The sequence below is a fragment of the Cavia porcellus genome, unplaced genomic scaffold, assembly GCF_034190915.1.
Source record: "Cavia porcellus strain 051 isolate PalLab524CR breed Dunkin Hartley unplaced genomic scaffold, mCavPor4.1 scaffold_13, whole genome shotgun sequence".
NCBI lineage: Eukaryota > Metazoa > Chordata > Mammalia > Rodentia > Caviidae > Cavia > Cavia porcellus.
In genome coordinates, this window is record NW_026947496.1 from 30,020,544 (window position 1) to 30,039,641 (window position 19,098).

Here is a 19,098-nt window from a genome sequence, read left to right on the forward strand (position 1 = left end):
TTTCCCTCTATTGCTGGCCTGCTCGGGCTGCAGGCCTCGGGGGGCTGTTCCGGGCCTGCCCGGTTCGGCGCGGGCGGCTGCAGCCCCGGAAGCGCATCCTCATCCCCTTCCTGTTCCCGCGGCGCCGGCTCCACGGCCTTTGCAGTCCCGGGCGCCGCTGGCGGGGGAGCGGTGGACTCAGGTGGGCGCCGCGGGGCCGGGCCGGGCAGGGCGGCCGGGTGGGCGGGGAGGGCAACGAGGGCCGAGCGGCGGTGGCGGCGGAGACCTGGCCGGCCCTTGGCCCCGCTGCACCCCGCCAGGACACACGGGCCGAGCCCTCTGGAGGGAGCATCGGTACCCAGGGAGAAACGGGCACCGCGGGCGTCGCGACTTGAGAAGAGCCCCGCGGCGGCGGCTCACATCGGACCTCGCTCTCGCACACGGCCCGCGTCCTGGTTCCCGGATCCGCCAGGCTCTTCCGTCTCCCGCGGCGACAGGGGCACCCTCGGATCCCCTCTTTAAATGTTTTAGCACTTAGGTCATCACCCATGACTGATAGGAATGGGACCTCTTTGGATCATAAGAAAGGGCTCTCTTTATGCAGAGAGCTGTTTGCTATATGTCATTTTAAACATGGGTTTACAGAGGCGTTGCCTTTCCCAACCCAGTTACTCCTTCAATTTAATACTTTCTCTAAAAGTCCCCTTAGTGCTTCTTCATGCTATTTCTCTTGATAAGGTAACACCGTGGCCAGCACAACAGTAAGCATTCCGTGTGCTCAAGATCAATCTTTGCAATAGTTTTCATTCAGAATCACTTCTGTGCCATCCAAAAATAGAAGCAAGTTACTCGGTACTCTGAAAGAGGGCAAAGGTCCCAGGACCTCAGGAGGTAACAAGAAAGTGTCCTCTTGTCCCTCTCTTGTCTCTCCTACCAGTGGGTAGGAATAGTGCAGCTGGGAAACTGAGTGCCCCAGACTGCTGGACGAAGATGACCAGATGTTTGTGAGTTTAGGGCTCACCCTTCAGATGATACATTCTTCTGTGATCCAGCAGCAACCTCACCCTTCTAGACTCCCTGCTCCTTTTCACCTTTCTTCCGTCATTTCCCATTCTCAATCATCTCCAAAGGAAGCTTATCTTAGATCTGAATACTTTGGGAGATGGAGAACTCGGAGAGTGCCTGGCGCTACGTGACTTTCTGTCCCTCTAGCACACCGCATCTTGCACAGGAACCTTTTGTTTTATTGTATCTTTTATACTATATACTTGTCCTTTCTAAGTGTGGTGTCAGTAACCTTCTAGGTCTTCTCTTCAACCCCAAGGCACTGTCTCCAGAAGTATCAGGCAGGGTGAGGATAGCTTTCTGATTTTGGTGTGAGGTTGAGCTTCCCAGAGTTAGAACTGCCTCCCAGAAACCCTGTTCAGCAGCCGTCAAGGAATAAAGGGATACAGCTCCACAGCGCCTTGCTTGATGTGACAAGGGACGGTGGGGCTGTGAGCAGTGGGAGAGGTGAGATTTGGTCTGTAGTTGAAACAGACTTGCTGTGCAAGAGAAAGCAACTTTTGAAAACAGTGCGACCTTAGAATTAACCTAATCCGAGATGTGTCCCAAGTTGCTGAGCTGCTACACTATTCCCTCCGTATTAGTTGGCTAGTACTGTCGTAATACAATGCCGCAAGTCTAGGTGGCTGAAACGAAAGAAATTTATTTTCTCACAGTTCTGGAGTCTAGAAGGCCAAGATCAAGATGTCAACAGATTTAGTTTCCTTTGAGATTTCTTATTACATCCTCACAAAATCATCTCTGTTCCTCATGTCCCAGTTTGTTCTTATGAGGACATTGGCCATAGTGGATAAGAACTCATTCAGAGGACTGATCATATCTTCTTTACCTCATTAAAGATGCTATTTTCAAATGCAGTCACAGCCTGGGGTAATGTGAGTTATAACTATAACATACAAATTTGAGGGGGTAACAAGTCTGTAATACTACCTTGTTACTGACACACTTCTCTAAAATTATTCTTATGGATGACTGTAGCACATTTGTATCCTGATTTATCATGTGGATGTTTTGTTGAGAGGAAAAATACTATTGCTTTTTTATTTACTGTTTTCTCTTTTTAAAAGCTGTTACTGTCAATTACTTTAAACCTCCAGATCTTTTCCAATGAAAAAATGCAAGTCTTCATAATAAGGATTGAGCAGGTATCTTTTCTCTTCTGAGGCTACTGAGGGACAGCATATTTTTCCATTAGATTGGCATTTGGAGCACTTGGGAGGCTCAGGCAAGAGGATTGTTGAGAACTCATGGCCAGTCTGGGCTACATAGGGAGTTCATAAGAATCTTTCTATCCCACATTCCTTTCTGGTCACACTGTTAACCATACAGCTGACCTACACTCTGGCATTCTTCTCAATTTTTTTTTTTTTTTTTTTTAGAAATTCTTTTTGCTGTATTGTGTCCAAACCTGCATGTTTTTGTTTTTTGATTTTGACACAGGGTCTGGCTATGTAGTTCAAGCTGGGAACTCCCAGAGATCCTTCTGCCTCAGCCACCCTAGTGCTAGAATTACAGGCGTGTACCACCAGGCTGGGCTCTAAAACCTTTTGTTCTAGTTATTTGTTTATTTATTTATTTAGAGATAGAGACTCACTGTGTAATTCAGGCTGGCCTTGAATTCTCTTTGTAGCCCAGGCTGGCCTCAAACTCAACAGTGATCCTCTTGCCTTGCCTTCCAAGTGCTGGAATCACAGGTGTGTCCCACTACACCTGGCTAAAATCTTTTGTTCTATAAGAATTGTTAACATTAACACATTTCTTTAGTTAGTGTGCCTTTGGGAGAGGGGGAAAGGGACACACATTAGTCATCCATTCACATATATCTGTGGAGGCTGTCTTATGAAGAGTGTGGGCAGCTCTGGCTGGCTCAGTGGAACCGCTGTGCCTTGCTACCACTGTGGGGAAGTCAGTGGCACCAAGACTTAGTGGTCTCTCAGTAATTCAGTCATTCTGAAAAGAAGGCAAGAGGAGAGGATGTGAGAGAAGAGAAGGTTCCAGCTCACTTCACGTTGGCTTTTCAGTGAAGAGCTGTTCCACGAAAGCAGAGCCATTTCTTTTCTCCGTCTTAGTTCCTGTCCCCAGCATGCCTCTCACAGCACCAGGGGAAATAACAACTCCCATTCTGGTCTGCTGATCTTCTCATTTACTAATTTGCTAATTCTCATCTCTCCCTGTCTTCTACAAAAAAGAAGGAAAAACGCAACATTTCTGGAAATTCTAGAGAATCATGTTTTAGCACCATTTACAGGTGATCACTTTGTCAGCTTTGTGATATGTAACTCAAATCTAAACTTGCCTGTTTATGACCATGGCATTTAAATGGTGAGGTCCAGCAAAAGGTGAAACTCTGGAACAATTTACCGACATGACAATGAGTTCATAAAATTGTAGAGTTGGGGAAACGCATGGCTACAGAACTTTCCAGGAAATGTTTTTAATGATGGAGCAGGTGGTACCAACAAGCTAATCTTGGCCGAAAGCTTTCAGACAGTCATGTGGTACCCTGAATGCCAGCCAAATGCCCACTTCGTACTTAGACAAACTCAAATCATTTTTATTCCTACTTGTACAAATCTGATCATATTCCATTTTTATATTGTATTCTCTTGAGCAGGCACTTACATTTTTTTACCTAAGAAATAGAATACATCAGACATGTGCTCCCCCTTATAGCTTCTCTCTCTCTCTCTCTCTCTCTCTCTCTCTCTCTTGGTCTTTTGAAACAGGGTCTCACTATGCAGTTCAGGCTTGCCTCAAACTCACTTTGTAGCCCAGGCTGGTCTCGAACTCACTACGATGCTCCTGCCTCAGCCTCCTGAGTGCTGGGATTACAGGCAAGCTACCATACCCGATTTGGTTTGGGTATTTTGAGAGAGATGAATGACAGTGTGTCTTTTATCAATAATTTTTTTTTTTATCTTTTTGAGACAGGGTCTCGCTATGCAGTTCAAACTGGCCTTGGGTGCCCAGGCTGGTCTCAAACTTGCAGGGATCCTCCTGTCTCATTTTCCTGTGTTGTGATCACAGGTGTGCGCCACCACACCTGGTTTTCAATTTTTTTTTTAATTTAAATTTTCACTGTCATTCCTTGTTTACAGCAATTTCTGTCAAATAAAAACATTACGGTGTTTTCTCATCCACCTTATTTAGAAGCTCTGCTACCATGCAACTTCTAGCTTTTCCTGAGTCAAGATGACTTTGAGAGATAAAGGTTTTGAATCCTTTTTGTACAGTGAGGTAGATACAACAGCACAACTAAAGACACAAAAGATCACCTCCAGAACTACTTCAGAGAATATCAAGGATGGGATAATTGTGTTTGAGGCAAGGGGGAATGTTTGGGGGGACATTAATGGTAATATGGCTTTTACTGTAATGAAATTTTACTGTACATGTTTATCATATTTTGAATTCTGTACATAACTTTCTATAACACGCTTATTTTTTTTTTGCTCAGCATTGAGATTTATCCACATTTAGCTATAATCCTTTTCAGCTGCTGAATAGTATTCTTTTGTATAGATACTATCAAATGTCCTATTGAAAGGCATTGGGGTGGTTTGCAGGTTTGCATTTTTTATTTGTTTGTTTTTGGTTCTATGAGACAGGGTCTTGCTACTAGTCCAGGTGGTCACAAACCACTCAGGTGATCCTCCTGCCTTAGCCTCCTGATATAGGCCTCCAGATTATAGTTGTGCGCCACCATGCCTGCCTACGTTTGATTTTTAGTGTCAAACTTATCCATCTTTCCTTGTGTGGTTTACACTTTTTGTGTCTCATTTAAGAACTTCTCCAGGTGCAGTGGGAGAAAGGCAGAAGCACCCAGTGCCCGGGACTGGTGAGCCTCCGGGCATTGCCACCATGCCGAAGAGAAAGGCCAAAGGAGACACGAAAGCAGACAAAGCTAAGGTGAAGGATGAGCCGCAGAGGAGGTCGGCGCGGTTGTCTGCTAAGCCTGCCCCTCCTAAGCCAGAGCCCAAGCCGAAGAAGGTCCCTGCGAAGGGGGAAAAGCAGCGCAGAGGGAGGAAGAGGAAAGCAGGAGAGGGCAAGGGCGGGCACAGCCCCGCCGGGAACCCCGAGGGCTCCGCCGTGCGCTCCCAGAAGGCGGCCGGCTCGGAGGGAGCCGAGTGAGGGTGCGCTCTGCACAGCCCTGCCCTGCCAGTGACTCAGCAGCTAGAAATAATACTATTTTTAATCGAGTTTTACAAACGTGTAGAACTTTGATGCTTTTTAAGTTGTTAGCACACAGCCCCCTTTGTTGTCGCGTGGAAAGGGGAAGGAAATACCACTGTTAGATTGCTGTCTGAGACGCTGGACCGAAGCGGGGAGCTCGGATTTTCTGTCCTGGAGGTTGAAGATCATTCTTGGTTCCCAGGAAAGAAAGAGTCTGTCGCTGCCGCAGGAGCCTTACAGTGCGAGGAAGATGCTTGGCGTCTCCTCCGCCCTGCGGCCCTCAGCACCAACGTGACTGCATTAACCAAGAGCCTTGGTGTGGCCTTGGCACCCTCAGATCGCTGTGGCAGCTCCATGTACTCAGCCTTCCTGGTGTCATCTCGAGATGGTGTCGCTCATGGGCCAAGATTTCTGTCCTTTGGCTGTGGCACTCTGTTGAGGAATCTTGTAGGTCTTAGCCCAAGTCCTTTCATGGCAGAGTGGGCCCCTGAAAAGCTCCTGTGTGCCTCCTGTGCCAGGTCCACCCCTGTGTGAACTTTTCCCTTTCGGAGCTGCAGCAAATGGCTTTGTCGACTTTTACAGCGGCTTTGCGGGAGGGCAGTTTGGAAGTTGTAAAGCGCTGTAGATTGCTGCCCACATCTTACTGGGAGGAACTGTTTATAAAGCACCTTCTAAAGCTGGATAGAAGTTGGCTTGAAGAGATCATTCCCTACCCAAAGTCTCAAGATATTCTTTACTGCCCTGAACTGATTTTTGTGACAAGTGTAAGGTAGAAATTCATCCTAATATTTTTTTCTGTCTGGGTAAATATTAGTCTCAGTGCCCTTTATGGAAAAATTGCTCTCTTCCCTATTGATCCCTAACACTGGCTCTTTCCTAATCCAGTTTTTGTGCTTCTGTGGGTCTGTTAATATCTCCTATCAGTTTGTCTAACTTTGTGGCAGTACAATACAGTCCTAATTACTATAATTTCAGAAAGCAGTCTTAATAAAAACCAAGATGCCTCTACATTTTATTGTGACATTGACCAATCCCACCCCTAATATCATCACCAAATCTGTCTTTCTTGGGACTGTCTTGTAGCCTTTTACTCATTTGTTCTCCCTGACAACATCTAGAATTAGGTTGACAAGTTCTAAAATAAAATACATTGCAATTTTTATTGTATTTGTGTTGACTCTATAGATTAATTTGGTGAGTGATGTTACCTTTAAATATTGGATCTTCCAATCCATGAACATGGTAGCTCTCTATTTATTTAGGCCATTTAAACACCTTTCGATAATTTGATTACTTTCTTCATAAATGTCTTTTGTTCATATTTCCTAGAGAATTTGTATTATTTAAAGTTATTCTATATGGCATGTTTCAATTACATTTTCTAGTGTTAGCTAATGTTAATTTCAGTGTTTGTATCAAGCAGCCTTGCTAAACTCTCATTAATACTCATATCTGTATATTATTCTTTATTGTTCTTTTTTTTTAATTTTGAAGATAGTAAAATACAACAGAACAAGACAGAATAAAGCCAATCAAGACAATGCAGTGAAATTGGTACAGAACTTCACAACAGGTAACCAGGATAACAGTAATAGGTACCATAGTATATCTCATTATCTTTACAATATTTGTCCTTTCAATCAGGTATAGCAAAATCAAACCAAATACAGAACATTATAAAACCTATTAAAACAGAGTATTGAATAGAACAATACAATTAATCAGAACAAAACAGTGATAAAAATATTTGCCTTCAAAGAGACAGTAGAAGGAAATCCCTCATATTTGCTATATTGCCTACAGTCATCCTCTCAAGAGATGCTCAGACCTCTGCATCCCAATTTCTAATGGTGGTGATAGGGAGAATGTTTGATTCTCAGTAGGTTCATGGCTGCCTACCAGGGAAGGGAGTGGGTTGCTTTGTTGCCCAGCATCCTAAGTTCCAACATGGCATGGATCTCAGGAGACACTGCCTGGTTCTCTCCTGCAGTCGCCCCACATCTGTATAGTCTTGTGATTTTTTTAATCTCAGGCCTGCTTGTGAGTTTCTACAGGTAATTGTATGTCCTGTGTATACATTTTTTTCCTCAGTCCTTATGCCTTTTATTCTTTCCTCTTTCATTTTTTTGGACAGGGTCGCACTGTCCTCCAATTCATTATATAGCCTCAAATGCATGATTCTTCTGCCTAAAACCCCTTTGGCACCTTGCCTGCTTTCATTTCTTTATAGTTCAGGTAATACGGATACTGTAGTAAACAACAGTGTCTGTCCTCTCTTTAGTTTTATGTTATAGATTGGAAGAAAGTAGAGAAAATGCACATATTTATGCAACAGGGGAAATTAGGTAATGTAGGTCTATGCTATTTAGAATGTTAGAGGAAGTCTTTGATGAGATGACATTTGAGAAGACCCCTTAATGAAGTAAAAGAGGATGGGCATGGTGCCCCATGCCATACTTCCAACAGGAGTTCCAGGCCAGCTTCCACTGCATAGTGAGACCCTGTCTCAAAAAAAAAAAAAAAGAAAGAAAAGCAATCTGAGGGGGAAATAATTCTAGAAAGAAGGATTAATGATAATAAGTGCTGAGTGGACATGGTGGTATACACCTATAATCCTAGCATTCAGGAGACCGAGGCAGGAGGATCACTGTGAGTTTGAGGCCAGCCTGGGCTACAAAGTGAGTTCAAGTCCAACTTGAACTGCACAGTGAAACCCTATCTCAAAAAGACAAAAACAAAACAAAGCAAACCAAAAAGCCAATAATAAGTGCCAATATTTTGGGTGGAAATGTGTGCTGAAGCAAAAGTGACTAAACTACTTAGGACTCAAGAGGCTGAGGGAGGATAATCACTGAAAGTTTGGGGCCACTCTGAGCTACATAGTGAGTTCAAGGCCACCCTGAACTAAGGCAAGTGAAGGATTCTGGAGGTTGTAGTTTTTCTCTAAAATGAATAGGATGACATTGGAGTTTTGAACTACAAAATTACAAAAAAAAAAAAAAAAAATTGCGTGTGTGTGTGTGTGTGTGTGTGTGTGTGTGAGTGTATGGCTGCTGGAAAAGCAGGAGAAAAACCAGGGAGACAGCCGTGATAGTCCAGCAATACACTGATTTCTTGGACCTGGGAGGAGGCAATGAAAAGGAAGAGAAGAGATGTGTGATATGAGCACAGACAGGCTTCCAAGAAAGCTTACGGGTCTCTGCCCCACCCCGTGTGTGTGTTGGAAACTTTAACCCTAATTCAACAGTGTTGAGCAGTGGGCTGAATGGGAGGTGTTTATGCAGCAGTGGTTTAGTGCAGCTGTGGGTGGGGGTGCTGTGCAGGAGTGAGTCACTTCCTTCTGCTCTTCTGTGTGTGAACAGCACTCCTGCTCCCACCCCTGGAGGACGCAGCACGGGAGACACCATCTTGGCACAGAGATCAGAACCTCACCAGACAGCAAATCTGCAGGAGCCTTGACATTAACTTGTGAACCTCTAGACCTTTGAGAAATAAACTTCCAGTAGGAAAGCAAGAAAGTGTCACGGGGAGCTGAGTTAGTTAGAAATACTATAGGAGGTCAGACGGGGCTGAGCCCTCAAAGGAGCCAGTGCAGAAGTTCAGATACCTTGCAGCCTTGCAGCCTTCAAGAGACAACCACCTCCTTGCTGTGGGCCAAATCTCAAAACAAAAGGCAAAGCAAATAAACTCACATCCTAAGGTGCAAAGGGTTCTCTACCACCCTGAGGAAGTCCCACCCTCCTACAGGAAGACTCTGTTGTCACTGGTGTTAAGCATGCGAGCTTACTGCTCCCCCATTTGTTCCTAATTTAATCAATTTTACCTGAACAATTAATCTTATTGGTTGACCACAGTTCTGTCCCGCTTTATGCTCACCTTATTTTTCCACACCTTGGGCCATCTAACCTCATGATTTTCCTCCATAAAAAGACAGAGTCCCTGGCAACTCATTCAGAAGAAGCTTTCTTTCTCTAAATAAATATATTCCACTCTTAACTGCTGTTGTTCCTAAAATTCATTCTTTGCTTTTAGAGAACAAGAACTCATACCAGCCATATTATAGGTCAGGAGTTTCATTCCCCTATATCAAAAACATGTTTGCAACATTTCCTAAGGAATTAAAGATAGTATAAGGAAATAATTATAATTTTCTTTTCTTTTTTTTTTTTTTTTTTTTTTTTTTTTTTTTTTTGTCTTTTTTGAGACAGGGTCTCGCTATGCAATTCAGGCTGGCCTTGAGCTCACTTTGTAGCCCAGGCTGGTCTCAAACTCGAAACAATCCTCCCACCTCAGCCTCCTGAGTGCTGGGATTACAGGCATGAGCCACCACACCGGGCTCTAGAATTATAATATTCTAAATTAGCATATTTTTTTTCTTTTCTTTTCTTTTTCTGGTACCAGGGATCGAACTCACGACTGCCTGCTTGCAAGGCAGGTGCTTATGCCGCTGAGCTAAATCCCCAGCCTCCACAAATTAGCATATTGATTGACTGACTGATTGATTGCTTGATTTTATTTTTTGAGACAGGGTCTTGCTGCATAGTTCAGGCCAGCCTCAAACTCATGGTGATCCTCCTGCCTCAGCCTCCAAATGCTGGAATCACAGGCATGTACCACCAAGCCCACCTTAGCATTATGATGCATGAAAATCGACTGGAAATTTGAAAAAAAAATATTTCATATTTACCAGCACTTAATCATGACTGGAAAGTTGAAGAAGGAAAAATATCTTTCTGCTTATTATGGCATGTGTCTAGATGTCCCTCAAAACATCAAATAGTCATAGGTGGGGCTTTTTAGAGGCAGCCAGATCTAGAGTGAGTGATTCTGAGATTAAGTGTGTGATGCTGGAATCAAGAGTATGTGATTTGGGGTTGGAGATTTAGCTCAGCGGCATAAGCACCTCCCTTACAAGCAGGTGGTTGCGAGTTCGATCTCCGGTACCAATAAAAAGATTTTTTAAAATGTGATTACTAAATTAGTTCACTGATTGGTTTGGTGGTTCTGGCTGTGGATAGTAGGTAGGCCCTCCCTGGGTGTGAGTGCTACCTGCCCAAAGGGCCTGCAGCCTGGAGAGAATATAAGGGGCAGAAACAGGGCTGTTGGGGTCACTTGCTCCTTGCTAGTTCCCTACTTACTCCCTTCTGCTTTGCTGCCCTCTGCCCACCATGAACTGTTTGTCCTCTGCCATTCCAAACAATTGAAACTTCTGCCAACTGTGAGCTGCAGTAAAGCTTTCTCCTTTAACTCTGGTATTTGTTACTTTGTCTCAGCGGAGAGAAAAGTAACTGAGATACAGTGCTTTAACTATTTCTACTCCATTTTACTCAGTAAAAACAAATAGTTTTTACAAATAGTAAAAACAAATACCTGTGCTTTCTCTTTGCCAGAAAACAGATCAGGGTCAAAAAAAACTTTATTTGTTCACGCAGAGCCCAAAGTCTGGGACAGATAAGTGACCAGGCAGTGGTGTGTGTTCTGTCATGACACTGCTGGAGCCCTAATGGTGATGTGATGATGAAGTGTCCTGGAACATACTGACACCTGAAGAGAGAAACAGGCTCATGGGAGTTGGTCAGGCAAGAGGAGGAGAAAGTCTTCTAGTGAGAGTGACAACACTGGCATAGATATCAATGTTCAATAAATTATTTGTCGAATCAGACAAGTTACTCTTTTTTTTTTTTACTATAATAAAAGATAGTTTCTTTTTTGTTTTCCAACAGTACTAGAGATTGAATCAACCTTGGATCTTTGTACAGAGCTACATCCCCAGCCCTTTTTAAAAATTTATTTGTTTATTTTGATGTCAATAAATTGCTAAGGTGTCAGTAAATTCCTGTTTTCCAGGCTGAGCTGGGACTTGCAATCCTCTTGCCTCAACCTCCTAGACTCCTGGGCTTGCTGGCTTTCAATCTGGGGACCACAAATTGTAAATCGACCCATAATATCTAGTATCTATCTGACCTAACCTCTCTTGGCCCTGCCTGCCTTGTGGGCAGGTTTTGGAATGCGGAACTCACCTTCCTCTCTTGGTTAATGAGATAAGCACGAGGTGTGGGAGTAATCTTGGCTTGTTTCCTTTTGACCTTAAATTTGCACATTCTACCATAGCCTCAGCAGGTTCCAGGAAAAAATCGACCTACTCCCTCCCCTACACTGGCTAATAAATAGTGGCCGCCCATCCTGAGGCACTGACCTCTCAGCCCCCCCATCATATGCTACTAAATCTGTCTGTTTCTTATTTCATCCTTTTTGTGTACCCTTCATAGAGGCAGTTGGGGATCTCGGCCAGGTCCTCCATAACAGGCATCCAATATTATACCTGGCAAAGATAATTCTTAAGTACTCATTGTTTGCCAAACACTGTGTGTGCCCAGTGATTTCATGCATAATTTTATTTCCACAAACGCCACCCTACCCCCTTCCCACCCCCGACCACCTGCCAGATTGTAATTAATTTGTAAAATCCAGAAAAAGACCAAGGTCTCTAACTCCAGGGTCTCAAAGTTTCTTCATTTTTAGCTAGGTGTGGTGGTTTGTAATCCCAGCACTCAGGAGGCTGAGCCAGGAAGATTGCTGTGAGGTCAAGGCCAGTCTAGATAACAAAGTGAGTTGAAGCCAACCTGAACTGCATAGTGAGACAGTGTCTTAAAAAGACAAAAAAAAAAAAAAAAGTTTCTTCATTTTTAAAACTTCTAAGGATCATTGGTATACATTTCAAATGTAATCCACTCAAGAAATAATAATCTGTGCATCTCAGCAAATTAAGGAACTTTCAAAATACCACTAGGAAACTATCAAATGTAAATAACAATATTCTACAAACAAAACAATTGTAATTCCTGATTAAAAAGTGTGGGTAGTAATGAAGTGGCAATTTAATCCAGAGAGAAAGTTGTCATTTACAAAATGTAAGATTTTAGTTTCTCTGAAGCAACACAAACTTCACAGGGATATTGTTTCTGTTCAAGAATGTTAATTGTTTCGATAGCTAAATGATAATTTTTTTAGATTCTTGAAGTGAGAGTTGGTTAGGAGGAATGATTTCCAATTTCTGTAGCACAGATAACTCACTACAACTAATTGGCTATTTAAAAATAGCTAGAAGAGAGGATTTTGAAATTGCCAACATCATGAAATATCAAATTGAGGCAGAAGGGCAGGTGTGGGAAAGCTGGCTGGGGGTGGAGGAGCCTCACCCCTGGCTGCACCAGCTCTTGAGGTTGGCAAGATAAATGTGGGGGTGGCACACAGTGAAGTAAACCCCAACATGTGAGTGATAAATAGTCGAGACATCTGCCTGCATCCTCTTGGTAGGACTGGCACACATGCTTCCACTCAGCATCCCCTTCCTCAGCATTCCTGTAGCTGGACCCTGTCTAGTGTCACCCACAATGTGTGTCTCCCGAGACACCGTGAAAGGAGCACCCTTTGAGATCCCGGACCAAGGAAAGGCTCACCCACTGACATGCTGGGAGCAAATGGACTAGGGGCTCCAGTTTACTTCTTCCCAAAAGTTCCTTAGCACCTTTCTCCTAGTGTACGCCACAGCCTGGCCAGCTTCCACACCAAGTATGCCCACTTCCGCATCAACACTGCCTCACTGTTTAACGTACTGCTGCCTGCGTCGCCCCAGTTCTACGGGGTTTGTCTCTTTGGCATTAATAAATATTGAGGGATAGGGCCAAGGACAATGCCATAGGAATAGAGAAGGCGCTGGAGCGAAGGACCAAACGTCTTTCCCTGCTTCAAATTATCTTCTGTGTCTTGAAACCCTGAGAATTATACAACCATTCCCAAATTCAGGAAGGGAAGAGATTGGAAAATGGGACCCTTGGGCAAAGAGGCAAGATTATCAAGGTAAATGAGGTTAAGAGTCCAGTCAGTCTCTTCTATATTGAAAAGCCACATTTGAGCAGTTTGGTGATCACATTTTCCATATTTTTCTCCCCTACCACTTTCCTGCTCTGTTTTGCTGTGTATTTTCCTTGTAATAAAGATAATTTTGGGGGCTGGGGGTTTAGCTCAGCAGGCATAAACGCCTGCCTTGAAAGCAGGCAGTCATGAGTTCGATCCCTGGTACCGATTTAAAAAAAAAAAAAAATTCAGCTAAACAAACACAAAAACTGGCTGAGGAATAAGCAAATCTGTTTATTAAAAGCTCCTAGTGATATAGGGGAAAGAAATTCCCAGCTTTCTAGATGTCTAAGTTCATGTTCTCTAAAATTGAAGAATGAATATTAGGAACAATGGAGGTTAAGAGCAGAATATATTTATCAGGGGACAGAAAGTTTCTGTTTGAAAGAGAGACAAGAGGGGTACTCAGGGGCTGAGGATTTAGCTCAGCGGCATAAGCGCCTGCCTTGAAAGCAGGCAGTCGTGAGTTCGATCCCTGGTACCGATGAAAATGAAAAAAAAAAAAAAAAAAAAGAGGGTCCTGAGTGGGATACCAAGCACCCTGGTGTTTTCTACGGATTTAAAAATTTTTTATTTTAAAGAGATTAAGACAAAAGAGAACATAACAAAGCAGATCAGATCAGAACAATGTAAGCAACACAGCATTTCACCACAAGACAACCCATAATTAACAGTAACTACCATAATGTCTCTTTCCTTGAAATAGTTGAGCATAACTTCATATACAATAGTATCATACATAACAAAATAGTATAAAACCATTCAAAAGAATGAAAGTATTACAGGGCATTCAGAACCAAATAACAGAGAATGAACAGTGGCTACTATATTATCTCATTTTCCATAGAAAATTTGTTTATACTATCACACTTAATAAAATCCAATAAGATTCTTTTGTGATGTCTAACAAGAAAAAGAAAAAAGAAAAAAATCCAATAAGATACAATATGATAGAGCCAATGGAAACAAGAACAAAAGCATGGTAGGACTTCAGAGTAAGATATTAAATCAGCACTGGCTATATAATGTCTTGTTTCTTTCTAGCTGTACTTTCCAGGGATTTTTATAGAGCAAATCCATGAGGTGAAAAGGGCCCAAGGTGGGGAAAAGCGGGAAATCACAAGGTAGGCATGAGGTGGGGTGAAAGGTAGTCAACCAATAAGATTGCAAGTATGATTGCTCACGTAAAACTGATTAAATTGGGAGCAAATGAGGAAGCAAGTATCATAGCAAGCAGGCATGAATACAGAACAGGGGCTCTTCCTGTAGGGGGTTAGGTTTGTGGCTCTTCTTGGCTTCTTCAACGTGATTAATACCTATTTAAATCATCCTTAGGAAGAATGTGAGTGCTTTCATTTCATCTTTTGTCTTGAGGTCTGGCCCTCAGCTGAAGTGTCTGTCTCTCCCCCAGTTGCAATGGCTCCTTTGAGGGCCTAGCCCTATCTCACTGCCTATAACATTTTTATCTCATTTAGCTGCCTATAACATCAAGACAGCGCCAAATAATTCCCAAGGCCGGGTGTATATACTTCCCACTAGATGTAGACAGCATGTAAAGACACAGATGCTAGGAGTGTTCTGTCATGTCCTTTTCACAGTATCACACCTTGTGTCTCCTAGACCCAGGGTGTACTTTTAGTTTTTGCTTTTTATCTTCTTCTGTCTTTTGTTTGGTCCAAGTTTGCTCTGCAGAGCCAGTTTCTCCCTCACTCTTTACTTTTCAAATAGACTTTGGCATTGTTCTTGACCTGGCTTCTTTGATTCTTTGAGGTGAAAAAAACCTGGAATATGTTTAATTGGCAAGCCATTTCTAGAGAAACAAGCCAATAACGAACTGCTGAGGAGAGAGAGGTCAATTACTCTGATTTAATCATTACATATCGTGCATTTGTACTGAAATGTCACATCGTACTCCATTACTGTATACAAGTACTATGTGTTGATTAAAATGAAAATATATTGAACAAGAAAGAAATGTTCCTGAAGTGGGGAAGTTTTCAACAAACTAGGGAATCACAGAGCAGCCTGTAAACCCTCTTTGCCCACTTTACAGGTCCACTGGACACTTGTGTTCCTGTTACAAGGTCATGTTTGCCCTGCAGTTCATGACTTCTGTGAGGATGTGTATATCTGCTCTGAGTCAGCAGGAGTGACCTCGCTTTTGATAATCACATTTCTTATCTTTCAGTCTGGGGCATTAGAGTTTCTTTTCTCGACTGATGCTTCTGCTACTTGTAAAGTCACTGTTGCCAGAGGGGCTCCTAGGCCCGAGGGCTGCAAGGTGCCCATCTGCTGACCACACCCAGACCTCTGCAGGCAAGGATAACTGATCCCAGCTCTCTGAGACCCAGGCTGACCAACTCCAGCCCTCTGCAGCTGTCTGGGCACCAGGTCTCCTCAGAGGTGGGGACTGCATATTAGCTTCTTAACCTTGAAACCAGGAACATTCTGACTTCAGGATGAAGTCCAAGGGGCCCTTCGGAATTTGATTTCAAAAGCTTAAAAACAAACAAACCATAGTGTCTCTCATACACACACACACACACACACACACACACACACACACACACACATCGATTATATTATAAAGCAGTTGCCAAAGTCATTTGTGATGTGTACTTCACTAATGTAAATTTTTGACAATTGTATTGTGATACAAAACAGGTGATTTTTCTTGATGATAAAGCTGTAGATATAGGCGTGCACTAGATCCCAGGTCTCCGGAGGATGAAGCAGGAGGATTATTGTGAGTTTGAGGCCAGTCTGGGCTACAGTGAGTTTAAGACCAACTTGGATAACATGGCAAGAAAAAAAAAGCTATAGGTAGTAGTAATTCTGTTTTAGCTGTGGATTTGTAGGAAAGATGGAGCTCGATAGGAAGAAAAAGACAGGATGAAGGTCTCATTGAGCTTTCTTAAGCCCAGTAGAAAAACTTAATCAAAGCAGTTTGTACCTCTGCAGTGGGAGCAATTAGAAAGATAAAGAAGAGGCTGGGGATTTAGCTCAGTGGCATAAGCGCCTGCCTTGCAAGCGTGTGGTCATGAGTTCAATCCCTGGTACCGGTAAAAATACAAAAAAAAAAAAAGAGTAAAAAAAAAAAAAAGAAAGATAAAGAAGATGGGGGAGCTAGAATGAAAAAGGTGTCAGGTAATACAACTACCATAAGAATCTATCAAAAAGACTTAACGCTGAGGAAGCCTGAAACATAAAATACCAGGAAAGCCAGCTTCCCTCACTCACCAGATACAGCGCAAGGGTGATAAGGGGCAGCCACCTAGGGTGTTTGTTTGTTTGAGACAAGGTCTGTGTAGTTCAGGTTGGCCTTGAACTCACTCAGTAGCCCAGGCTGGCACTGAACTCTCAGTGATTCTCGTGCCTGAGTCCCCTGAATGCTGGATTACAGGCAAGTGCCACCACACCCAGGAGAAACTCTTAATATATAAACATGCACGCACACACACCTACACATATACACACGTATGTATGTTCTCACTTTAACATCACTCTCTTCCTGAATCAGGCACAGTAAATTCCATACCATGTTATCTCTACCCAAATCTGGTGGATTCTGCTGCTTGCTTCTTATATATGTTATGCCCACCTTCAAATAAATCTTCTTTTATTTTATTTATTTATTTTTCCTTTTTGACTTTTTGAGGCAGGGCCTTAATGCAGATCAGGATGGCCTTGAACTCACTTGGTAGCCCAAGCTGGCCTCAAACTCGAAGCGATCCTCCTGCCTCATTTTCCCTGGAGTGCTGTGATTATAGATGTGTTGTACCACGTCCAGGGACTCTTCCTTGTTTAAGAAATGATAATTCCTTATAGACAGATGGGGAGAAAACACCCGACATCCCTTGTCAGGGTGCTCCTTCATTCAGGAACTGCTGCTTATACACCAAGTGTCAGGGGACAAACTGGGCTGGAGGATGGGAGAAAAAAATAAATCAGAGCTCGGCCCACCAGTTAACTCAATGAGATATAGGCGTTAAAACAGTGCTGGCTGCACACTACATCCCGTATTCAGGAAGGGAAATTAAATAGACGTCAAAGTAAGGAGAAAGGGAGGCTTTGGGGAGGAGGACAGGGACTTAAGGGTTTGTTCCTCTGTATTCACTGAACAGGTCTAGACTGAGTATGTGCCAGGACTGGCAGGCAGGTTCCCCAGAGAGGAAACATTGAGCTGTGAGCGAAGAAGAAAAGCCTCCTACATGAAAAAGGCAAAAGTGAAAGATTAAGGATTTGAGTATGTGATTTTTAAACCATTCAGCCATGGAAGAAAAGAGCCAAAGGGGACTTCACACTAAGGATTTAGTTTTAAGTCAGGGATGGTGACTCGTGCTTGCAAACCCAGTACTTGGAGGCTGAGGAAGGAGGGTCACTGCACTTTCAAGTAAGCCTGGACTACAGGATGAGTTCAAAGGCAACCTGAACTATATTAGTGAGACCCTGTCTCAAGAAAACCAAAACAAAGAAAAGATTTAGTTCTGAACTTGACTTTAAGGGAAGAAATTTTAGGGAGTCAACAGACTAAAGTAAACAGTGAAAAGGCCGTCTGTGTCATGTGGGAAAAATACAGCAAAACCTTTTATAGAGTTTGGACAAGGGATGGTCAAGTGGGAAGATCAGGCAGGGGACCTCAGATAAGGAGATCTAAAACATGAGTGGTCAAAGTTTTCAGAATGTCCAGTACAAATTGATGTCCTGGTACTGGGAAGATTCTGTGTTCTGTCTTCTCTTCTTTATGACATCCTGTGTTTGCCAGAGGCAGCCCTCCTGCTGGGGCAGAATAATGTGGCAACTGAAAAATCAGGCTAGGTGCTGGGAAAGCCATGCCAGAGTGGAGCCTGACACCTCTCTCTTTCAAGATGTTTGTTATGTAATCGTCTTTGACAAATATAATCTAGAACAAAGAGAAATCAGTTCCTCCATAACTAGAGAGGAAAATGTGAGGCCAGGGCAAAATGGTCTTTCAGCAATGGATTATCTGTTTAGTAGCTGAGTTTTAGATGTTTCAAGATGGCCAAGCTGAGGGGGAAAAATGAACATACACGTTTAGAAATTAGGAGATTGGTGAAGAATGAACATACAATATTTGTTAATTTAATTGTCCTTTAATGTTTGTCTGTTACATAAATTGTATTCTGAAATGGGACTAATAATATTATATGCTATGCAGACTTTGATCTATTCAAGAACTAACAAAATGTTTCCCTCTATTTCTCGCTTAGGCAAATAGCACAAGCCTTCTACAAGCTGGACCAAACTAATACTTTCAAAAAAGTCAGTTGTTGTACTCAAGATTTTCCAAAAAAAGAATTTAATACAGGACACATAACTTATAGAATTATTTTATAATAGTCACCCAAAGAGTCAAACACAAGAAAGTACAGGAAATCTCTCCACACACTAAAGACCCAAGGAATGCAGCCAAGGGCCTGGATCCCATGGTAATATCCTGATAGTCCAGCTTAGAGCCCATGATAATGCCCCTCACTAGTCCAACTAGAGGCCTAGAACCCTTGACAATGACTCATGCCAGTCTATTTCACAGGTCTCTGCTGGGAAGGCTCAAAGATCAGCGGTGGAAGCTACAAAGTCTGTGCTAGCCAAATGAAGGATCAGTGCCAGTAGGCTGAGGAATCTGCACTGGAGCCAGAAAGCAACCCTCAAAGTAAGAACCAGAGCTCCTCTGAAAAATACCACAGCCATCCTCAGTGACGATGAGGTCCTGAACTCCTCTGCTGATGGGAACAGGGGAGTTCATATCAAGAAAAAAGCTTGACAAGCTCCTCCAGGATAACCAAAAGCAACAGGAGAACCAACAAAACAACACTACTTCTTCCTCTACAGTCCTTCTGTGCTGTTGGCAACAATCCTCAGGTGGGCCATCCATACTCAGCATCAAGCTGATTCATTTTGGCTGGGTGTTACAAATTACCAGTTGTCAAGCCACCATATCAG

General features: G+C 43.0%; 1 protein-coding gene and 1 pseudogene across 1 annotated transcript; both read left to right on the forward strand.

Annotated features, from left to right (window-relative positions):
- Positions 1–24: 24 nt before the first annotated feature.
- LOC100735271 (high mobility group nucleosome-binding domain-containing protein 4) lies at positions 25–6,384 on the forward strand. Its single transcript, XM_005003294.4, has 2 exons — positions 25–181; positions 4,830–6,384. Exon 2 carries the CDS (start codon positions 4,906–4,908, stop codon positions 5,173–5,175), a length of 270 nt encoding a protein of 89 aa, XP_005003351.1. The 5' UTR covers positions 25–181; positions 4,830–4,905; the 3' UTR covers positions 5,176–6,384.
- LOC100735545 (ORM1-like protein 2) lies at positions 5,572–12,892 on the forward strand (annotated as a pseudogene).
- Positions 12,893–19,098: the final 6,206 nt, after the last annotated feature.